Consider the following 21,135-nt stretch of genomic DNA (forward strand, 5'->3'; position numbering starts at 1 on the left):
CTGGCATGGGTGTAAAGTCTTTGAGAGCACGAGTGAGCAGTCAGGTTTTGATGAAATTGGTCAGCACACTCTGAAGTTATTACGAGGGACTGACATGTCATCTGCAGACACACACAAAGCAGAATCGTATCAACCTCATTTTCTACTTTAACTGGGACTCTGAGTTTGCACATACAGTAATGAACATGAAATTAGTTATTGCCACTCAAGGAAATGTTCCCGGAGTCACTGAGCTGTCTGAACATATGAGCTCAGTGCTCAGCAGTAGCAAAAAGGCAAATAGGAAGATAAGAAGTTATTAGGAAATGAGTACAGCCAACAGGAAAAATGTTTGCTCCACAGTATATATGTTGTGGGCAGTTCTGATTGCCCAGACTCAAAATTCTTTGGCATAGTAAGTCCAGACACAGTCCCTTTCACAGCGCTGCTGTGATCCCGTGGCCAGCAAGGCAGAGAAAAGCTGTGCCCTGTACTACCTGACAGGAATTTTCAGGTGTTGACATGGCTGATAACCACTTTTATTGCCTGTTTTCTACAGTAATGAAGTTGCAAGTCTCAGTTGCAGAAGCTGTTATCTGTGTGTGCACTTCTTACTATGATGTTTCTTTCTGCAGACATGAGAGCTGGGCTTCAGAACTAGCTCTAACCTATCTCACTTGTTTTTCTGAAGAGCAGCATTTGTCACCTCATTTAATACCATCCAAAGATTGTCCTTGTAAGAAAAACCTGTTTGATAACAGAGATGGGATAAGGCATATGGTGAAGCTTGAAGACTTAGTTGTTTTTGAAATTCTGTATTTTTCTGTACTATTCTTTTCTCCTGTATCTTGAATAAAGGGTTATAAAGATGTTTTAAATCATAAGTGTTGCAGTGGAGCTGAGCAGCCTGGGTCTGTGCTCTCAACTCAAACCAAGTTTGACTGTTCAGCATTATAGACAGGGTCATGTTAACACCTTAGCCTGTGACTCTTCATATTCTTTTTTATTGACATGAGTGAGCCAAGATGTTGGATGCCTTTTCCCCTAGAGTCACAGGCTCTGTTGCTGGAGGGCAGAAATAAGCTCTGGGTCACTGGTAAATACTGTTATATGAACAGGTTAGTTCAACTCCCTCAAGATTGAACAGATGACATTACAGCTGTTGATCCAGGTCGTGTTCACCACCTTTTCTCTTCAGCTGTGAGAGCGAGATTCATGATTTTAGTAAGTAAATATGGGGATTATTGAGTAAACACAAGGCTTTCTTATCTAGGGTTCTTATTACAGACCTGCAATATTTCTGTCATAAATTGACCTGTAAGGCTTCTCTTAGTGAAATACTAGCATTCGATGCTGACAGCCTTTGGAGCGTGTGTTTGACAGGGGATGCTGTGGAAGGAAATCAGGCACACTGTGTTAAATGATGAAGCTGTCTGGGGGGAGAGAGAAAAACTAAGAAAAACTGAAACAGGGCATGAACCATCTCCGAGACAACAGACCCTCACCCTCTGCAGCAAGCACTGCTGCTCCTGAGGTCAACACAACAGGGGTCAGGAGGTGGTGCCTGGACCTGGTTGAAGAGAGAAAATACTGCGATACAAGTACTGACATGATTATCTTGTGCCTCTGGTGAGGAAGACCCTGTTGTTCTTTCTCTGAAATGCCCCCAGTAAAAAACACTAACATACTGCTGATGCTTGCTGGTTGAATGAGGGAATCGTTATTTCCCTGAAACTGGATATTTTGGAATATCCTCTGGATGCACACATTTAGGTGGTTGGTTATGACCCAGGCTGTATAGTTAGAGCGTCATTTGCACCATGTCGTGTACTATGTAGTGAGTTAACTTTCAAATTCTCTTTGAGATACCTGTCTAGGTTTAATCTTCTTTCAATATTTGACTGCAGCATTTGCTCGCCTTTTTCTAAACCTTTATTACAATAATAGGAAAGTTTAAAATTTAAATCAAGGCTTTAACTTTAATTCTGCTCCTTGAGCCATGGTGTATTTTAAATAGGTGTCATGGTATATTTGAACAGTCTGTCTGGCAATACCTTGCTGACCCAGACTGAGATATATGCAAGCAGTTTTATTTCAGATTTGTTTTTCATAATATGTTTGTTATAAAAAGGTCAAGTAGAAGAAATGTAACTTTTATAGAACATAGGCTATAAACAGACTCTTGAATGAATCAGTGATTTGTAGGTTAACGCTTGACTTTTTAACTTCAGTGCCATGCTTTTAATATATTTCAGGCTTTTTGATCCAAAGCTCACTTTATATTCTGAAGGTGGGCAATTGTTTGCTGTAATCTCAAGAGAAGATAAGCATGACATCTGGTTCACACCTGTGGTTTTAGGGATAAGAGCCTAGCTGCTTTATGTATTATTCAGGACACTGTTGAAATTGCAAGGAATTTGGCTCTTTGAGGCCCTTTGTCCCTAAAAAAAAGTAAACATGAAATACAGGCGTCTTCTCTCAGTAGGCATTGAATAGATTTATTCCAACCTATGCCTGCTGCCAGAAGGGAAATTAGTTATGCAGGTTAATTACCAGATTTATGATAAAGACTTTGCTTGTACAACTCCCCTGTTTCAAAAATTCCATCAAGGCATTTTGAGCTCTTGCAGAACAGTGGCAGGAGAGGTAAATGTACCAGTGGCACATAGGTTGGTGTGGTTTTGTATCATAGGTGATACCTCCCTGCCTACCGCAGCCCCAGCCATGGCCACAAGCAGCATGGGTCATGTTCTCTGTATCCAACAGTGAGAGTCTGCACCATGTTGCATCATTTCCAGTCTCCATTGCTGGTAGCAGTGCAAACCAAGTGTCTGGGGCTGGTGGAGACAGCAGTGGCATGTGCAAGAATTAATATAGTTGTCCATTTCTAGAGCCAAAGAAACCCAAAGCCTGGATAAAATCAGCAGCTGTCATACTGAAAACCAGAACTGCTGTGGTGCCTGTTAGCCAGGCGAATTGTTCAAATGTGAGGTGCTAGGCAGAAAAGGTGCTTTCAGATATACACAGATGTGAGCCGGGGTGGAAATGTGGCGCTCTGGCATGAGACTCGTTTCTGTTTATTAAAATGGAGAGTAGAGGGAAGGGACGAAGCTGGCACAGAGCCTGGCTGAGCAGGGACATAACTGTGCATGCCTTCCACGAGGAGCAAACACCGAAAACTCTGATGAACCAAGCCCTCTGCAGTTTGGACTCAAATGCCAGTCTGGTGGTGCTGTTGTGTTCATCAGGACTCCAAAGTTGAACACACTTTTTATCAACATCAGTGGGCCCTTAAAAATTGGAAGTGTTAAAGCAGAGAGGTTGGTTTAGTCACTTTAGGTAAGGTGATGCCACAAGCAAGCAACAGAGTCAGATGCACCAGGAGAGTCTCAACGCAGCACCTGCAGACAGGTACCAGCACAGGGGTGGCTGAGGGTTAGATTTGTGTTTCTGTTTCACAGGCATGGAAGAGCAACTTTGACATTTAGCAAAGGACTGTTACAGAGCGTATTTGCAAATGGGTTTGCAGATGTGACAGTGGACAAGGTTCTAACTTTAACAGACTGCACAGTTTCTCACACCTAAAGCTTCCCATAAATTCTGCTGCTTACTTGAATATTTTGCTTCCCGCTGTGCTGGTCTGGCTCTTTTTAATTTGCCCGTGGTAATACAGAATCATGTCCTTAAGCCAGTGCCACTGAGGCGGTATATTCAGCTACTCTGTGTGTGTGTCTGTACACAAAGTTGAGAAGACAGAAGTTTACAAATTTGTCAATGCTGCACTTCAGATGTGTGCAGACTTCATTTCCTACTCTGGTAAAACAGTTGGAGGATAAGGGTAAAGAAAGCTAGAAAATTAGAGGCAGAATACAGAGATACTCCGTGCAAGGTTTTCTGAGGGGCTAGGGAATCGGTGAAGGATTTCAATCTGAGGTATTTTCAAGAGATCCTGAATTTTAGAAAGGATATTGTATACTTGCTCCTTGCGTGTTAAGCCTTCTTGAGAAACTTGAAGTGAAACACCCACATGGAGCAGTTGCATTGGAAAAATCTCTCTTGTGTTCAAACGGGAAGTGTGGCGCAGAACTGGTGCTGTCCCCACAGTGCAGGGCTGTCCCACCTTCCTCCAGCAAGTAGCTACTGAGACCTCTGATGCTGAGCACCTCTTTGTTTTACCTTTGGGACTACGTTGATGCCTTAAATCACAGAATCATAGAACAGTTAGGGTTGGAATGGACCTGAAGATCATCCAGTTCCAACCCCCCTGCCATGGACAGGGGTGCCTCCTCCTAGGTCATGCCGCCCAAGGCTCTGTCCAACCTGGCCTAAGTAGATGTGATGTTAGATATTCTGCAAAACATGGGAAAGCCCATATTAGTTTTGCCCTCTATAGCTGTTGCCATAACGGTCAGTCAGAGAAACCCCCCAAGTACACTCTTCTCATGGGCTGGTTCTGCTGTAATTGCCCCTGTACTTCGCAGTTAATACATAAAAGCAGCTCTGCAAGTGTACACAGCCCGGAGGATTTCACATCCCCTCGGAGATAGGAATGGCCTTTCGCCCAGCAAAATGCTTCTGAAAACATGCCCCATCTGCTGCATGGCTTTGAATCCAGAGATGCAGCAAAACTATAAATATCTCAAAGTTTGTTCTGAGGCATTTTGAAGATCATTAAACCACATGGAAGAGCTCGCCTTGCCTATTTATGTACAAAAAAAGGAAAGAAAACACACAAACCCCCCCAAATAAACCACACGGGATGTTCTGAATTCCACAGTACAAAAAGAATAATTTGTGCTAAGATATGAGTTCTCAAAGGAATGAATACTTGTGGCAATGCATCTTTAAAGTGAATGGTATATGAAATTGTATTAATCACCCATGCTAGGAAAAGTGTGCTTTTGTAGGGGTTTACATTTAAAGAGCAGCTCCTTTCTTTTCCCTGAAGAGTGCTGGAGTGTTTTTGCTAGGAAATCCCAACAGTTCTCTCAATTCTGGCAGCACTTCTTGACGTTTAAGAAAGTAAATGGATCCTTGAAAGACTGCTGAAGTACGGACAGTTTGGGTAGTTTGAAGTTTAAAACTCTTTCTTCAGTAGTTTAGTTTTCCTTGTGGAAAGACCATGGGAAACAGATGAAGACGACATCTGGAACAGTTGCTTTTGGGTTGAGTGCAGAGCTATTTTGTTCCTACAGTCAGTCCATTCGGCTCGGTTTTAGTTGCTGTGGCATCTGGTGCTTAGCCACTTCCTAAATTGCCTGTTTGAGTTTTCCACCCCCACCAGCAGCTAAGTATTGCTTCTAATTTTTCTGTTTGGACAGTTTTAGGAAGAAAGTTTGTCTCTTGCTGAGATGAGAGTCTCAGCACTGTGTGTTCCCACCTCCACGTGCTTGTTGTCTTGTTTGGAATATGCCACGATTAGAGAAAGCCACTGTGGGTGAAGCTCTGAACTACTCAATAACTAAACTAAAAAGTTTCTGGCAGAGTCAGAGTTAAGAAGTGGAGAAAAGAGCCGCAGTTGACTCCAGGAGCCTGGGAAGATGCCCTGGGATATATGGATACAGCGCCTTGCAATAAGTGCTGAGCTCCTGCGACATCAGCACCATGTCAGATGTGAGCTCTTTAGAAGTCGGGTACCAGTATTAAGAGGCAGTGTACTGTTACCATGAGGTATTTGTGACTGTTACTGCAGTATCAAGCAAATAAACAGCAACCCCAAAGTTCTCCAACACCGCTCCAAATATAGTTTATTTTATGTGCTTTTCAATTCTGTGCCATTCTTTCCATCCATTTCCAGTCTTTTGTATTTTTCTTCATAAAACATGCAGCTAAAGGAGGAATTGGCAATGACTGTAGGATTCCTCATTTACACATGAGGAAACAAACCCAGAAATGGGCAGTTATTTATGCGAGGTAGCAGAAACTCTCTCATAGGCCTTTGCAATCAAGCTACCAAAAGACCTGATTCGTAAGAAATACTCCTGCTCCCACCCAAAACACAGAATACTGAGCTATTTGTTTCTCATTTGGTTTTATGAGCTGTTTATTCTTTTCAGGGGGAAGGAGTTTTGCATTTTCCAGATTTTTCTCATAGGCACGCAGGCAGCAGCCGCAGGGTTTTTTATATTGCAGTGGAGGTCCTCCTGGAATCACTTCATTCCAGATCCTTGGACTTTAACTGAAATACCACATGTCAGGAGCCCTCTGATGGAGAGATACAAATGAGCAATACTATGTGGTGTAGTCTTTTATCCTCTTTCCTTATCTTTACCTCCTCCTCTCCTTGGATCTCTTCCATCCCTCGGACATGTGGTTCACATCGTCTTTACAAACTGACTGAGCACCCTATTGTACGCTTACCACCCACATTTCCAGAAAAAGAACCTCCTAAATTTGTCAGTCTAGCAAAATGCTCTGATGTGTCTGGATACACAGGTATAATTACCACAGGATGAAGGTATTTAAACATTTTTAGAAGATGAGAAAAGGAGGAAAGGTTCAAAAAAGCCTCCTGCTTGTTACGCTTCAATGCTTGTTTACATCTTGATATTAAGTTGTTAGCATTATAATTTCCTGTGTTTGGAAGGAGGTCAGATACAAAACAACACTTGTAAGAGAAAGGGGATCAGAAATAAGAAGCACTGCATGGGAGGTAATAACCGCAGCTCTGTAATTCAGGGGTCTTGTGTGTTGTGAAAGAGAAGACTTACTGCTGATTTTTTGTTGGTTTTGAATGATTTATGACATTTTACTTGTGGCGAAGTGTTGCAATCTATGTTGTCATGGAAATTCTATTGAATTTATGGTTCCATTTATCCAAAACGATTTTCCAGACTTCATTTCATGGTGAATCATATGGCTGTTACTCAGAGTACAAAGCAATTGCAAAAAAGTTTCATGTTATGGAAAGCATAAACACTGAGACTGTTATTTTCATATTATGGAAATACAAATGAATGCAACATACAGCTTTTTAGCATCAAATATGCTTTCATTGTGTAATGACTTGGTGGATGTGCCTGAGATGGATTTTCTTGTTTGGGATGGGAGCAGGCCTCAGAGGAATTTATTTCTGGCAGTAGAAATCAGGGAAGTTTCTGGCTTGCCAAGGTACATCTCTTAACATTCAGGGCTTAACACTCAAGACACTAAGTGATACCGCTGTGATCCAACAATGAAGCCCAGGGCAATCCTACAAGCATCATGTTGCCTCACTGTTCCTACTGGGTTGTTCCTGGACCACTCACAGGTTTAAACACTGTTCAGACTTAGGGGCAGAACGTGCAACAACTACCAACCGTAATGTTGAAAATGATTATGGAATAGCTTAATCTCGACTTCTAACGTAGATACACCTACGGTGTTCTTTGTGGGCAACAAAGCAACAATTAATGCTTATTATTAAAAAAGATTAAAGGGAAATTTACCGTACTTCTAAAGCATGGGAATGTCTAAATTGAGTTAAATTCTCTCATTTCACTTGTGTGGTCTTTGCTCTTCCTGTTGTTTCAACTCCTTTCGTTTGTTTTCAGCCCAGCATTGTGTTCATTATCAAGTTGCAATTATGTTAGGGCAAAGACCCTGTCTGGCTCTTTCTTTTGCAATTTACCCAGCACACTTTGAGGCACTGTGAAATACTAAGTTATGACATTCAAAATACATCTCTGTACCTGCCTAACTATAGTTAAAAAATTCACTGATGAATAATAGACTAGGCAGGAAAAACATGCCATTATCTACTCCTGTTCAACTTTATCTTTTATCAAAAATGCAGTATGCTTTCTGTTATTACATCAAGCTCTAGTAGGAGAACTGGAAAACATCACGATTCGCTCTTCCCCCCCACCTTTTCTAAGCAGGTTCTGAATGTGTTATAAATGATAAGTTTCATGGGGGGTTTTTTTAAAGAGAATATAATGAGAAGTCAAACACCAGACTCCATTGCCCCAGTGTACATCTCACACTCCAGTAAACACACAGACTGCAGGACAGTGATTTTGAATTTTCATTGCTTTACATTATGTCTGTAGAAAATTTTTATTCTAGCCAAATGGATCACATCCTCCAACTGGCTAGAAACCTCTGCATGTATTTAAAGCAGAAGTAAGCTACATACAAGCTTTCAATTAAGAAAAACCACGTATGATTCATAATCTCAGCACAGGATTTGGTTTTGCAAGACAAGTTTTACATCCAGTTATAAAAGTGGCTGGGACTAATTTATTCTTACAATACGAGCAGCAAAGGTACTAATTAAAAATTAGTATATTCAGTGATCATTGTTGAAGGCAAACACTGCAAATTTCTGTTCGGCCACTCTGCAAAGATTTGCAGTCTACCTGCAATGCCTGTGTGCTTTGCTCTCAGTCTCTAAAGCAGTACATAATAAACCACATAGCTGTTGCCTCTGCATCTTGCCTCCTGATTCATCAAAAAATTGGCTGGCCTATAAAACCCTTTTCTTTCCCCCTTCCTTTAGCCTTAAATTGCATGGTAGCTCTTGGATTGCTGGAAGGGAATGAGTGGAAAGCTAATTCCGATGATCTTTTCCCTTCCACCAGCATTCCTGATACTATTGAATATTCTGTACTCCACATCTGTGATAGTACAATGAGCCTTTGTTCATTTTTTAATCTAAAGAGAAATCTGCTGTAGGAGGTTGCACAGGGTGATAGCAGCCCAATTTAAAAGTCTCAATTATTTATTTTTAAAATACTTGGCATCTGTCAATGGAAAATATTCTTGCTTGGTTTCCAGTCTCTCAGAATTGCTTTGAACTTGCTCGTATCTTCTGGGATCTACCCAGTGCTCATTGTGGCTTTTCTCTTGTAAGTGCTGAATGAGTTTAGCCATGATGGTCTGCATTGGATATTAACTTTCTGTCTTTGTAGTGGGGTAATAAGAGCAAAAGATGTCATGCACGTGAGTAGTGATTTCTGTCTGGGTGTCTGTCTTGCCAAGCAGAGGAGGAGCATCTGAGCAGAGAGCCAAAGCCTTTTATTTGTGGATGGGTGGCAGGGAGAAGTCATTCATTTGGAGCAGGCTCAGTTTTTGCAAGCCAGGGACATTTCGTAAAGGGGGTTCAGTCATTCAAAGGCAATTGTACTTAATAAAATCAGAACCAAAATAATTATACTTAATAAAATCAGAACTCTAGTGGGCAGTATTTCTCAGTAATACACATGCATGTTTTGGACAGCCTCTTCTTACAAGCTCAGCGTGGTAGCAGCCCAGTTTTGAGTCAAAATCTCTTAAGCACAGAGCAGGGCCTGATGTTTGCCAGGTCTGGGAAACACCAGATTCCTCTAGAGTCTGGAACAATGTGATCGAATAAAGGTGTTTCTGCCGAGAGTAGATTCACCCCAAGAAGGGAATTGCTGCCCTGGGGCTTGGTGAAGGGGTGGTGTAGCTGGTAGGAGCATGAAAGCAAAGATGCTCCTGGCTGAGGAATTAGGTGTTGGTTGTATGTGGTGTGTTCATTGTTTAAGTGCTGTCAGCTGGAAAAAGGTCTGGAGTGCTTGGAAGCTGTGGTGGTTGAGTACTGGATCTTCCTGGACAGAAGAGACTAGAAAACACGACATGTTTTTATAGGGTGACTGGCAATTGTCTCCAGGGTTATGGCGAAGCAAGGGTTTTCCCTCTAATCTTCTGTTTCAAGGCGCTTGTAACATTCTAAAGATTTTCCCCTTTAGTAAGATTTTTTTTCCAGGCTTAATCTGTGCTGTACAGCAAATCCCCCTCAAGTTTGAGTAAAAACAAATTTACTCTTTTAGAGTGTGAAGAGTGTCAAAGCATAAAGTTTTTCCATTAAAAGCAGACTCTTGCTCTCTCCCTGCCTTGGTAAAGCTCTGTAGCTACAGTAATTGTTGGTAGCATTTTAGGCTAGAGAGAGTCTTTCTGCAAGAGAAGTGCCTTTCTGTCACTAGGGACAGTTTGTTTCAGTTTACCCATATCAAAGTCCTGAAAATTTCAAGTTGCTTGGACACTACATGTCTTTTATAATAGATCTTTACAAGGTACATGCAAGCATAGTGCTGTGTTGCATGTCTGAGATTAAGGAAGGTCCATGTAAGCCCTTCCCAGCCTTGTTAGTTGTAACAGGGCTAGATGTGAAAGTCTTACAAGTTTAGTATATTATGCCATAGAGAACAGGGCTCTTATGGCCTCTGGGACCTGTGCCACCAGGAAGGCTGTTTGGAGCACGACCAGCAGGGATGTGTGGAACCAAGCATTCTTACTGCAGAAAGCATCACACTTACAGAAACTACAAAGCGTATTTCAGGCTTTCCCATTGCTAAAGGATTCAGAGCCTTTAAAAATATGTATTTTCCTTGAGTTTTGGAAAATAGAAGTTACTGAGAAATCACAAGGTTTGTGGTGCTGAAACCATAATTCAGGTTGGATGAGGAAGCTTGGAGGATGCTCTGTTCTGCATTTCCCAAATAGCATATTATTGCAAGACCCAAATTTGCCTTTGCTTAAATGCCCCTTTGCATTCTGTACTACTGCTTTGTATGTACTGGGCAGAGACAGCAGAAGTCGTTTGTATGCATAATGCACCTTGTATATACTAATTATATAATAAGGAGTAATAATGAAAATTTTCTAGCGTGTTTAGGCCACTTAAGTATGCAGTGAAATTAATTTTATAGTTAACTATCTTATTCCCAATTTGTACATAAAGAACATTATGCCATCCATGGAAAATATTAAATTAAATACCTGGTGATAAATGCATTCAATATTACGTATATTGTCTACAAAAGAACAAAAATGCGTCAGATACCTTTACATTTTATTGTGAAATGGGGAAAACAGATGAGACTGTATTATGGAAGGGAGCAATATGTGATCACATAATTAGAAAATTGTCATAATAGTAATGCTCAGCAGTGTCCAGGTGTGCTTTTATGAGCAGCTTTGAGGATGTAACTTTACCATCTTCTTAGCGCTGTTTTTGCAGTGTATGTGTGTGTAAATGATATAATAGCAAGTCCTGAGAGATTCTACTCCTAAAGCATCCCTTCTAGCTGTATGAACACATAAGGAAGCTACTAGATGACAGATGATGATAATTTTTCATACAAGACAGTTCCCCTTGACTTGATGGATGCACAGAGAGGGACCACGCGCTCTGGAAAAACACTAGGGAGCCCTGGTACGATGTTATCGATGTGTATGGTAATCAAGGGAGAGTGTGGTTCTTGATTAGTCTGTGGAATTGCACTGCTGGGACGAGGGATGTGAATTAAGCACTTTTTTTACCAAAGCCCTTTGCACTGCTATCCAAAAGTGTATTGTAAAAATTAATTCCTTTAAAATGCAGAGAGCAAAAGTGATCCAAAATGATTTTGGCATATGCTGAACTCAGTAATATTTTTCTTCATAAACTATGGGGACGATGTAGTGAAGTGTTTTATAGAAGGTTCGTCTAATTTTAGACTGTATTTTAAAGGGAGTAAAATGTAATTTGTGAGCATTTTGTGAGGTTTTGTCTGTGCTGGCGACATTGAAGTTTAAGCAGTTCTACCTGAAACAGTTTCTGATTTCTACATCAATGAATGGCTGTACCTTGGTCTACATTTGTTCAAAGCACAAGCTCTCAGAACCTGGAAGTACCACTAGCTTTGTGAGATATTGCCAGCAAATCTGCGTGCGCTGTTAATACACTTGGAATAGGAAGGCCAAAATAGGAGAAGAAAATTGCTTTCAAATTTTATGAAGCTAGAGTGAGTGCCAGACAATTTTTTCTTTCTTTTTTTTTTTTTCTTTTTTTTTTTCTTTTTTTCTTTTTTTTTTGTCAGCCATTTGGTCTGTGGTCTTATTTTATCCTTCTGCTGGAAAAAAAAAAAACTACCTCTACCTCTGAAGAGACTGATCTTCATCTTGGCTTTTTTCTCTATACGGTGGTCTTTTATTAGATGTATGATACTGGCAAAGTGCCTATAGCTTACAGCCAATATATACAGTCAGAAGCCTGGAAATCAGTAAATATGAGTAGGAACATATCTAAGCAAGATAAAAGGGCATCATCTTATCTGGCAATATACAAAATTTTGGAATATGGGAAAAACACTTGCCTTTGTGAATATGGGAGGATTTGTCATGCAGCACAATCTTGGAAAAAGCTGAACAGCCCCAAAGAAGTTGTTGGTGCCAGCAGAGCATTTGCTTGCAGACAGATTTGCAGGAGGGAGTGATGGTCTCACTGGAAGTGTGGAGAGGCATGGACAGTCTCAGCTAGACCTGCCATCTCCATTTAACTATGTAGTGTGTGGCTGTACGTTGTCACCTAGAAATGCTGTGGAAAGCCTGAATAGGTCAGGGTGACGGGCAGCAGAGAAGCAGGAGTCAATGTGCAGGTTCAGGCAAAAGAAGCCTGATGGGTCCATTCCTGTCTCATAGCCAGGAAGAGATTTTTTTTTTGCTGGAGTCAGTGTGCATGAGTATGTGCATGTCGGCCAACCATCCTGCAGTAGTGCTGCCACAGTGGGCACATCAGTAGTGGACTGGATTGTGAAAGCCATCCAGGAGGTTCCTTGAATGGTCCCCAGAGCAACTGCTGCAAGTCTAGGTCTTGCACTTCGGCTGTTACCATGAGGCACATGTCTTTAATCTGTGTAGAGCACTCATGCAGCAAATGTTACCAGTATTGAGTTTATTCTGTGAAAGTGTGCACACCTGCATGGTGTAATGCTGAGAAGGGAGCGTTGCATGTTTTGGATGCAGACCACTGGAGCAGACTGTGGTTGATACAGATGGACTAACACTAGGGACTTCTTCGGGAATGGAAGGGTTGAACAGCTGCTGTAGGATGGCTGGCCAGCTAGCTTATGCAGTAAATGGAGCAAGAACCATTGAGAACATTCAGAGCAGTAGTGCCCATGAGCCTCTGTGAGTCGTCCGTATTCATGGATGCATGTGTAGTGAAGTAGGACTGTTTAACAGCAATGGGTATGAAGGAAGCTATTTCTTGGACCTCCTGTATTTGTGGCATTTGCTGTTCATTCTCACCTGCCATCACTTTGGATTTGCCTAAGTATTAATATTCATTATTCATCCTAAAATGACATCAAAATATCTGGGTTTGTCTCATACTTTTTGCTAATACTTTGGAAATAAAAGTCATGAAATTTAACTGTAGGCAGGGAGAAGTCTTGACCCTAACTGATAGTCCTGAATATCAGAGGCTCATAAAAATGCATTGCTACAGAGACAGACTTTTATCTTACAAATTGCTTTAGGACTAAAGGAATAACTCTAAACGTTGAAATCATTCTCCAAAATTCTCTATGTTTTTTCAGATAAATATGTTTAGCACATTTAACAGAGCAGGAGATGAGCCTGCAGTAAGCAAAGAAATGAAGAGATCCTGTCAGAAAGCGCCAAAGTTACCATCTAAACAGACTGACCATTCTGTTTATCCTTAGGTTTGGTATTAAAATGCATTGCACTGACTCTGTTCCCTGGTTACTGTCCCAGTAGGGCAGTCATGCTATTAATCAAGATGCTAGTTAAACAATATTGTTGAGCAGAATTCCTTTATCTCAGGTTCATAAGACTGGGTTTACGTACGACGTGGATGCATTGCCTCGTTTGAAAGCTTCATGAATCAACACTAATGTGATTTTGTTGTTGTTTTTAATTCTTACAGATGCAGATTTACTTCTACAATCCTGATGACTTTGACAGTTTTGGAACAGCAGTTCTAGAAAACAGGGTAGTAGGAGCCATGGCTGTGTTTTTTCAAGTAAGTTTAAACAAGGGCTATATCCATAAACCAAAGCATTCACCGAGTACCATTTAATTCATTGAATTGTTTCAAGCTTAATGGATGCATCTGTTTTCTTGTTCCCACCTGTCTAAGTGAAAGATATTTTATATTGTCTATGTGTGATTTAAAATGTAAATAAGTATATTTAAAAACATAATGAAAAATTTTGCATGAATTGTTCTGATTTTATAGCTGCTTTACAGATGCAGATTGAAGAACACATTTATCATGGAACTTCCTTCACTGCTGAAGCACATTGCTGTGGTCCCTGGAATACTAACAACCCAACATGAACCAGGGGTACTGTTTGGAGAAAAACTTGAAATTCAAACATTGCTGGAGAGAAAATCAATAAGTTTCATCAATCTTATCTGCAGCAGCATCTTCTAAATTGTCATAGTAACAAGTTCTTGAACAGACCAGGTTTCCAAATGAGTGAATTTATGCATCTGCTTTTTTTAATGCATCCTCAGGAGCGTGACTGCTTTGGGTAGCTCATTTGCTGGTTCGACACACTCAAGATCTGTAGTGTGGGTTAGAAACTGGTGCTTGCAAGGGCTGGCAGGTCGAGCCACATGGCTGTGGTGTTCAGGAGTGGGGGCTTTTGCCATGTTACATCAGAAACTGAGTTTTTCATTCCTAACTTGAGGGTGAATTGAATGGAGGGAGTTGGAGCAGCTCCATTCCACCAGGCTGTTGCAGACAGAGAAATGGCTAATGATTTGGAATATCTCAAGGTGCTGCCTTTTCAAAGGAGAGGAAAGAAGGGAGGGGAGAGCAAGGGAAAATGCTGGTCCTCTGTGAGGTTTCACACTAGTTTTTACTGTGAATGATAGTGATCTTCCTGCTATCTTTGTGAAGCCAGATAAAAAGGAATATACAAGTACCCGTATGTAAATACATCCCTTTTTCTTATGATGTTGGAGTGACAAGCCTGACTCTCCTGCTCAAATTAAGTAAGGTTGTCTTTTTCCATGTCACTGATTTTGATCAAATGCTTTGATAAGGAGAAAAGGACAGATCCTTGTGTTGCATAAATTGCTGTATCTCTGCTGACATCAGGCTAGGGGAAGCAGGCATGTTAAATTCATCACTGTTGAATTCTGAGCACTTCTGTTGGCGTTTCATGTTAGGGTAAAGTTGGTGGAGCTGCGATAATTTACAGTGGCATAGCAAGATGATTCCCCAGACTTCTTAATCTTCATGTGCTGTGAGGAGCATTGGGCAAATTGAATGTGTCCTTCCAAGGCAGAAGTTTAGAAGCAGAACAACCAAAGGCACTGCTACTGGATTTATACCACAGTGAAGAGCTACATGTTATGTGTGAATGCTGTGTCAGAAGGAGCATGTGCTATGCCATGGTGTACAATGCATGTTGTAGCATTGTCTGCTGGAATTTAATTGCTAAATCACCCTGATGTGCCTCACGTAAGCCACATGAAGCACTGCCCCATACTGTACCATTTCCTGGTCTGTATATGACATTTATTCCATAAACCCTGTTTTTAGAGGACTTTAAAATTGCAGTAGGAATGTGTTTTGTATTCCCCACCTGCAAAGCCAGGTGCTGCACTTACTGCAAGTCCCACGATTCCAAGGGAGCCATTAAACTCACTAAAAATAACCTAAAATAGTCTGTAATGCTGTTAAAAATGCCATCTTTGATTTTAAGAGACCGCAGGCTCTTTAAGACCACAATTGAGTGTTGCAGTCCCCTTAGGGAAGCAGAAATGTATAGTTTTCATCATTCCTAGCCCTGCAGGCCACAAGACATTAGGCTGTAAAGCCGGGATGATGGTGCAGCTGGGCTCCCCTGCTCCAAGAGCCATGAAATCTGAAGCCATTACTGATAAACAGTCTCTGATCTCTTCCAGAGAGTGGGGGTAAGGTAATTCTATGGCAAAGTGGCCCAGGGACAACCTGTTTTGCATCTGGAAGGAAATGAGTTTATTTATTTGGTATCTTTGTCTTTGGGCTGAAATGATAAATTAGTGGTGTGTTCTTAAACTTGTGAGTGCATCAGGTCTTCCTTCTGGGTAGCTCTGCCCCAAGATGGAAAACTGCCAAGGAAGATTTCTAAAGCCCAAAGTCTCTATCTGAAACATCATATGCTGAATTCTGGCCTGTGTAAGTAAATTCAAAGGACTTCAGTGTGGCAACTACTATTTTGGTCATCACGAGGGTTTTCCAGACTTTATCCCATTGAGCTTTGTACATAGAGTTGTTAATTGTTGGTGATAATCCTTTGCACATCCACACTGCTTGATCAAGGTGAGGTTTTAATTCCCTCAGCTGCGTATCATGGGCTGGCGCTTGTGAGCGACGACTTGGAAAAGCCTTTACAGATTCGCTCAGAAATACTTGACGTTCCTTTAGTGTTGCTCCGCAGGGCACCATGTAGATAAGCTCACCATGGTTAGTAGTTCATGCAATTAATTTAAAAGCTGTCTTTTACAACTGATCCTTACTAACTTTGGAATGAAAAGTCCCTAAGATGTCCATGGCCGCATGTTGACTGTCAGTTTTGACTATTTGAGCATTGATTTTGTAGTTTGCCGTTTTCCAAAGCTGTAGTTCCATCTCTTAACTCATTTCTCTGGAACACAGCTTTAAATAAAATTACCAATAGAGGTCATACTGTTTTTCACAAATGCATTAGAAAGCTGAATTGTGCATGCTGTTCTATGTAAATATTTTAACACAGAAATTATTGGATAGGTTTGCCATTAAGTCAAGACTTGGATTTTTGCTAATGCGTTAATGCTGTGTTGGAATGAATGTGTACTGCACTGACTGAGTTTATAGTCTGGCAGCTGTTTTTTGTTTGACTGATGTTCACAAATGTTCCTTTGAAAATCAGGTTCTCCAGTGAGTGAACATTATACTGAGCTGTATAATTACTGGTGAAACATTAAATAATTAAGAACCCTCTTTCTTCCTTTTTAAATAATTTAACTTGGACTCTATAAGAATTTTCCTTATTGCATTCACTGTTTCAGGGGCAATTTCGAGGTGAAGTACATTGGTTCTAAACCTAGATAATTGAAGCACTTGGTATTTTTTTGTAATTGCTAATTAAATCTCTGCTTTTCTCATTGCCTTCATTGTGAACTCTGTTGATAAATTCTGTTTGCATGCAGCAGGTCAGTTGACCTGATAGAAATTAATAGTTAAAACCAGGAAACAATTATTGCATATACAAACTACTATAATTGTTCATCTCTATTTCATTGTAGATAGACATTCAGGATCTCACATAAAATAGCACTGTGAGGACTTTATAGCAGGTGTTCCCAATTTGCAAATGAAATGAGCTGGCCTGAAATCTCTAACTGGGCCTTGAAAGGCCAATGAAACTTGCATTGCAATACAAGTTGTACAGTGAACAGGTATGTTCAGGAAAACGGTCACCTTACCACTTGGTCTGCATTCTGACCCTAGCATCACTTCAAGCATCAGTCTTCCAGTACATAAAGGGGCTGACAAGAAGTCTGAAGAGGGGCTTTTACCAAGGGCACATAGTGATAGGAAAAGGGGGAATAGCTTTGAACTGAGAGAGGAGAGATTTAGATTAGATATTAGGAAGGCACTCTTCCCTGTGAAGGTGCTGAGGCACAGGGTGCCCAGAGAAGCTGTGGCTGCTCCATCCCTGGCAGTGTTCAAGGCCAGGCTAGACAAGGCTTGAGCACCCTGCTGTAGTGGAAGGTGTCCCTGCCTGTGGCAGGGGTTGGAACTGGAGGAGCTTTAAGATCCCTTCCAACCCAAACCAGTCTGGGACTGTGCTGGGGACTGTTGTACCTGCAGGGAGATGCGGCAAATAACAAAGTGACAGATGATTTAGCCCTGCTGAAAATTCCTGCAGACTTTTGTCTGTGTATTTGGGGCAGAATGAAGTGCCTGACTGTGCAAAAGCCAAACAAGCAGCAAACAAACAAAACCTTGCACCATGCCATGGCATTTCCTTCAAGAGCCTCTCTCATCCTTACTGAGCCTCAGGGACTGTTGTACAGGAGCAAAGTGGTTCAGGAACCTCTGATCTTTTAGTTCAAATTATTGTAAAAGCTGTTCAGCTGGAACAAGCTGAAAAGGGGAGAAGGGAACTCTATAGCCTGCTGGTGGTGCATATAATGATTGTTAAAGCCCATTGGGGGTGGGGAAATCAGTGGGGGAAAAAGGTCTGTTTTCTGAGAGTGAGAACATCTGTGGAAAAAGTATGGTTTCAAGAGGGAGAAGGGATCAGAGTATTAAACAGCAGTGGGAATCAAAAAGATCTTGCTTCTTTATTGGTAAGGAAAACTCATCTGTTATTTTAGCAAAAATCCAAATCTTTTGGAGACAAATGAGAATATGCCAGTGATTTCTCTTTGCCTCCTGACAAGTTTCTCAGGAGAAAACAGTATGACCACTCCTGTCAGTTATGGGGGTTACTCGGTGTTTCTCAAGTTATAACTAGTGCTAGTGGAAGGTGTTTGACTTCGTATATCCAGCAGTATCCTCATGGTCTGCAGTAAAGGCTTCTGGATTTGCAAAAGCAATAACACTGCAGTGATGAGACTTGTCTGCAAGGCTTCATTGTGTTGTGGACCTTTAAAAGTTGCCTGTGGCTGCTCATTGAGACCCACCAAACTGCTGAAACATGTGGGAGGTCCCAGTCCAATGTGGCACTTCACTCCCAATTTAAATGATCCTAACTTGAATAGTTTGGTGCACATGCTTAATTTCAGCCCTCATAACATTCAACTTGTACTTAATGATTTTCTGGCTCCAGGCCTTGTAAGGCTGAGCCAGTTTTGGAGTAAACCACGAGTGGAAGGAAAGGCACAGATCTCACGCTGGTTCCTGAGTCATCTGTCCGTATACATACATGTAATACATATTTGCAAGTCACATTCAAAATGAGTACTTACTTGGATTAAATGAATTCAGACATATTGCATGGCTCTGTTTTAACCATCTAACAATATAATTCATTGCACACTTCACTACTTACTTTATTAAAGCCAAACTTAAATGTGTTCAAAACAAACATATTGCTTTTGCATTTGAAATATTCATCTTTTGGACCTGCAGTAGATTCATTACGGGAGAGAATACTTCATTGCTTGATTACTGCTGCGGAAAGACACAATACTGATTCCCTAAGCACTCATCAAATATTCGATAGCTCAGAAATTCAGGAGGAGGTGATGGAATTCTTGTTCCTACAGGGAGGGCATATAAATCTATTTTATTATTTGCAAAGAAAACCATCAGTGATTAGTTACTGCATCACAGGTACTCAAACAAATCATCTCTAAAGAAGTTAAAGTAAAAATGAATTTTAAAATAACTTTAAGCAATGCTTTCATCATTAAAATTATCTTCATAATGATGAGTGATGTTGGTATCTCCATCACTCAAGAGCTTCAGGAGTGCAGAGCTAGATTTTTACAAGTAATTAGGTACTTGGCAGCAAATACGCAACTAACAGTAATTTCAAAGGTACATGGAATAAAAAGCAAGGGGCTTACAGGTTTTTTTACTGGGATTCCATTCTTAATGTAATTTTCCAATACTATTTTTTTTTAAGGGTGTTGAAAAAAATACTTTTAACTTTTAGATCTCTGTGTGTGTTATATGTGTGTAAATGTCTTTATATTTACTACTGCTTCATACATGCAGAGACTTGTTCTTCATTAAAACAATAATTGTGGCCTTACTTTTTTGTAAGATTGGTGTGCTTCATGAAGGTGATCAATAATTCAATTTTCACAGTGACCTAAATGAGCTAAACAGAATAAATTGGTGGAACACCATCAAAGCCATTGAATATTTGGTACAAATATGCTTCTTTTCATGTATATTTCTCAAATAACAGAATTCAGCTTTTCACTTCCCTAGAAGCCTTTTTCTTCCTTCTTCTTCCTTTTCATTAACTGTTTCATGTGTTTGCCATCATAACCAGTGAATATGTGCTTTAAATACAGTAGCTGTTGTGAAAACAGTATCTGGTGGGAGGCCCAGTTCCCATGGCCTTACCTCAATTCCTGGCAATTCCCTAATTCCACCTCTCTGTTAATATAATGCTTTTTGATTTGAAAATGAGAAAGTAGAGGGAGATGTGCACTTTTCCTGAAACATCATGTCCATCTACGTGAAGCATAATTAGCACTTCAGTGTTTAGGCAGTATCTTAAAGGTGATTTGCAGTAGTTCAAATAACAGGTAGCATCATTAACATGCAGGGCATCATCCAGAGTCATTGAGAGGTTTTTCATTTATTTTAATAGAGTTCAGATACATGTAAAGACCTTAAAATTAAATTACAGTATTAATTCTTTTAATGGTTACATTAGAACCCATGGTGTTTTATTAATAGTAGCTTATGAATAATAAAACTATTATTATTGATTAGCAGTATTATTTAGGAATTAGTATAGGTATTTTTTTATTATCTTCATAACATGAAAATGTGTGCAGGCTAAGGCTTATTCAGTGCCTTTGGAAAGTATAATTTATATTTGTCAAAGTATTTGTATGCATACTTGTGTCCATGTAACTGAATACAAGCAAAACAATTTGGAATGTGTTCTTATTCATTGAATCGACTTTCCCCACATTCTGAAATTGTAGTAGCTGTTTAAAACCATTAGTTGTTACTAATAAAAGCAGTACTCGGGCCCTTATGTACTTGGAAAATACTATAGGGATACAAAGTACCCTGACATACAAAGATGAGTAAGTAGGTGTAGGTAGATACGGTCAGTACAGCACTGAGAGTACAGCTTTCTGAGAAACACCTTGTACAATGCATGTAATGACGTGTAATAATACAAAGCATCTCTGGAGCAGAAAATGATTCTCCCAATTTTCCAGTAAATAAATGGGAATAAAACTATCAAAAGACAAAAGTGATTTTGCATCATGGAGGATTTAAATATATAATTATGAGAGCTTCTTAAAGTCTGGTAGATTAGGGTTCAGTATGTGAATGGCACTAAGCAGCCTTCAGAGGTGGTTGCTTTAGCCAGAATATGTGAGGTTGGGTGCCTAAAAGTAAGTATTCATGCTGAACAAATAACTTGTCCTGAAATCCTTTTGATTGGAAGTTGAGTTTGAGTGAAAGACAGAAATGCATGGGACATGTCTATTTCTAAAAAATAAAACAAAAATAATTTTTTAAACTAAGCCCAAAATTCAGATTTTTATTTCAAATTCTGTTGAAAGTTTCTTTGGGAAATATGAATATTTTTGAATATTTTATGTAAAAGAAGAAAGGGGAGAACAGATGGGGAATAGCTCTCTGAGTAAAAGAAAATATATATATCTATGTATCTCTCTATATATATCTCCAGCTTCAATTTTTGGTGCTTATTGAGACTTTAAGTTTATTCTGATCCATAC

General features: G+C 40.2%; 1 protein-coding gene across 3 annotated transcripts in view; it reads left to right on the forward strand.

Moving 5' to 3' along the window:
• Nucleotides 1-21,135, forward strand: part of PTPRG (protein tyrosine phosphatase receptor type G) — a 404,332-nt gene that overhangs the window by 252,592 nt on the left and 130,605 nt on the right. For all 3 annotated transcript variants that reach the window (XM_061354220.1, XM_061354222.1, XM_061354221.1), the window contains exon 6: nucleotides 13,634-13,729. In XM_061354220.1, the coding sequence (XP_061210204.1) occupies nucleotides 13,634-13,729 (96 nt within the window). The remainder of the gene's footprint in view (nucleotides 1-13,633; nucleotides 13,730-21,135) is intronic.

This window comes from Neopsephotus bourkii, unplaced genomic scaffold, assembly GCF_033783945.1.
Source record: "Neopsephotus bourkii isolate Nb327-2 ecotype Australia unplaced genomic scaffold, CSIRO-AGI_Nbou_v1 NB_719, whole genome shotgun sequence".
Lineage (NCBI taxonomy): Eukaryota > Metazoa > Chordata > Aves > Psittaciformes > Psittacidae > Neopsephotus > Neopsephotus bourkii.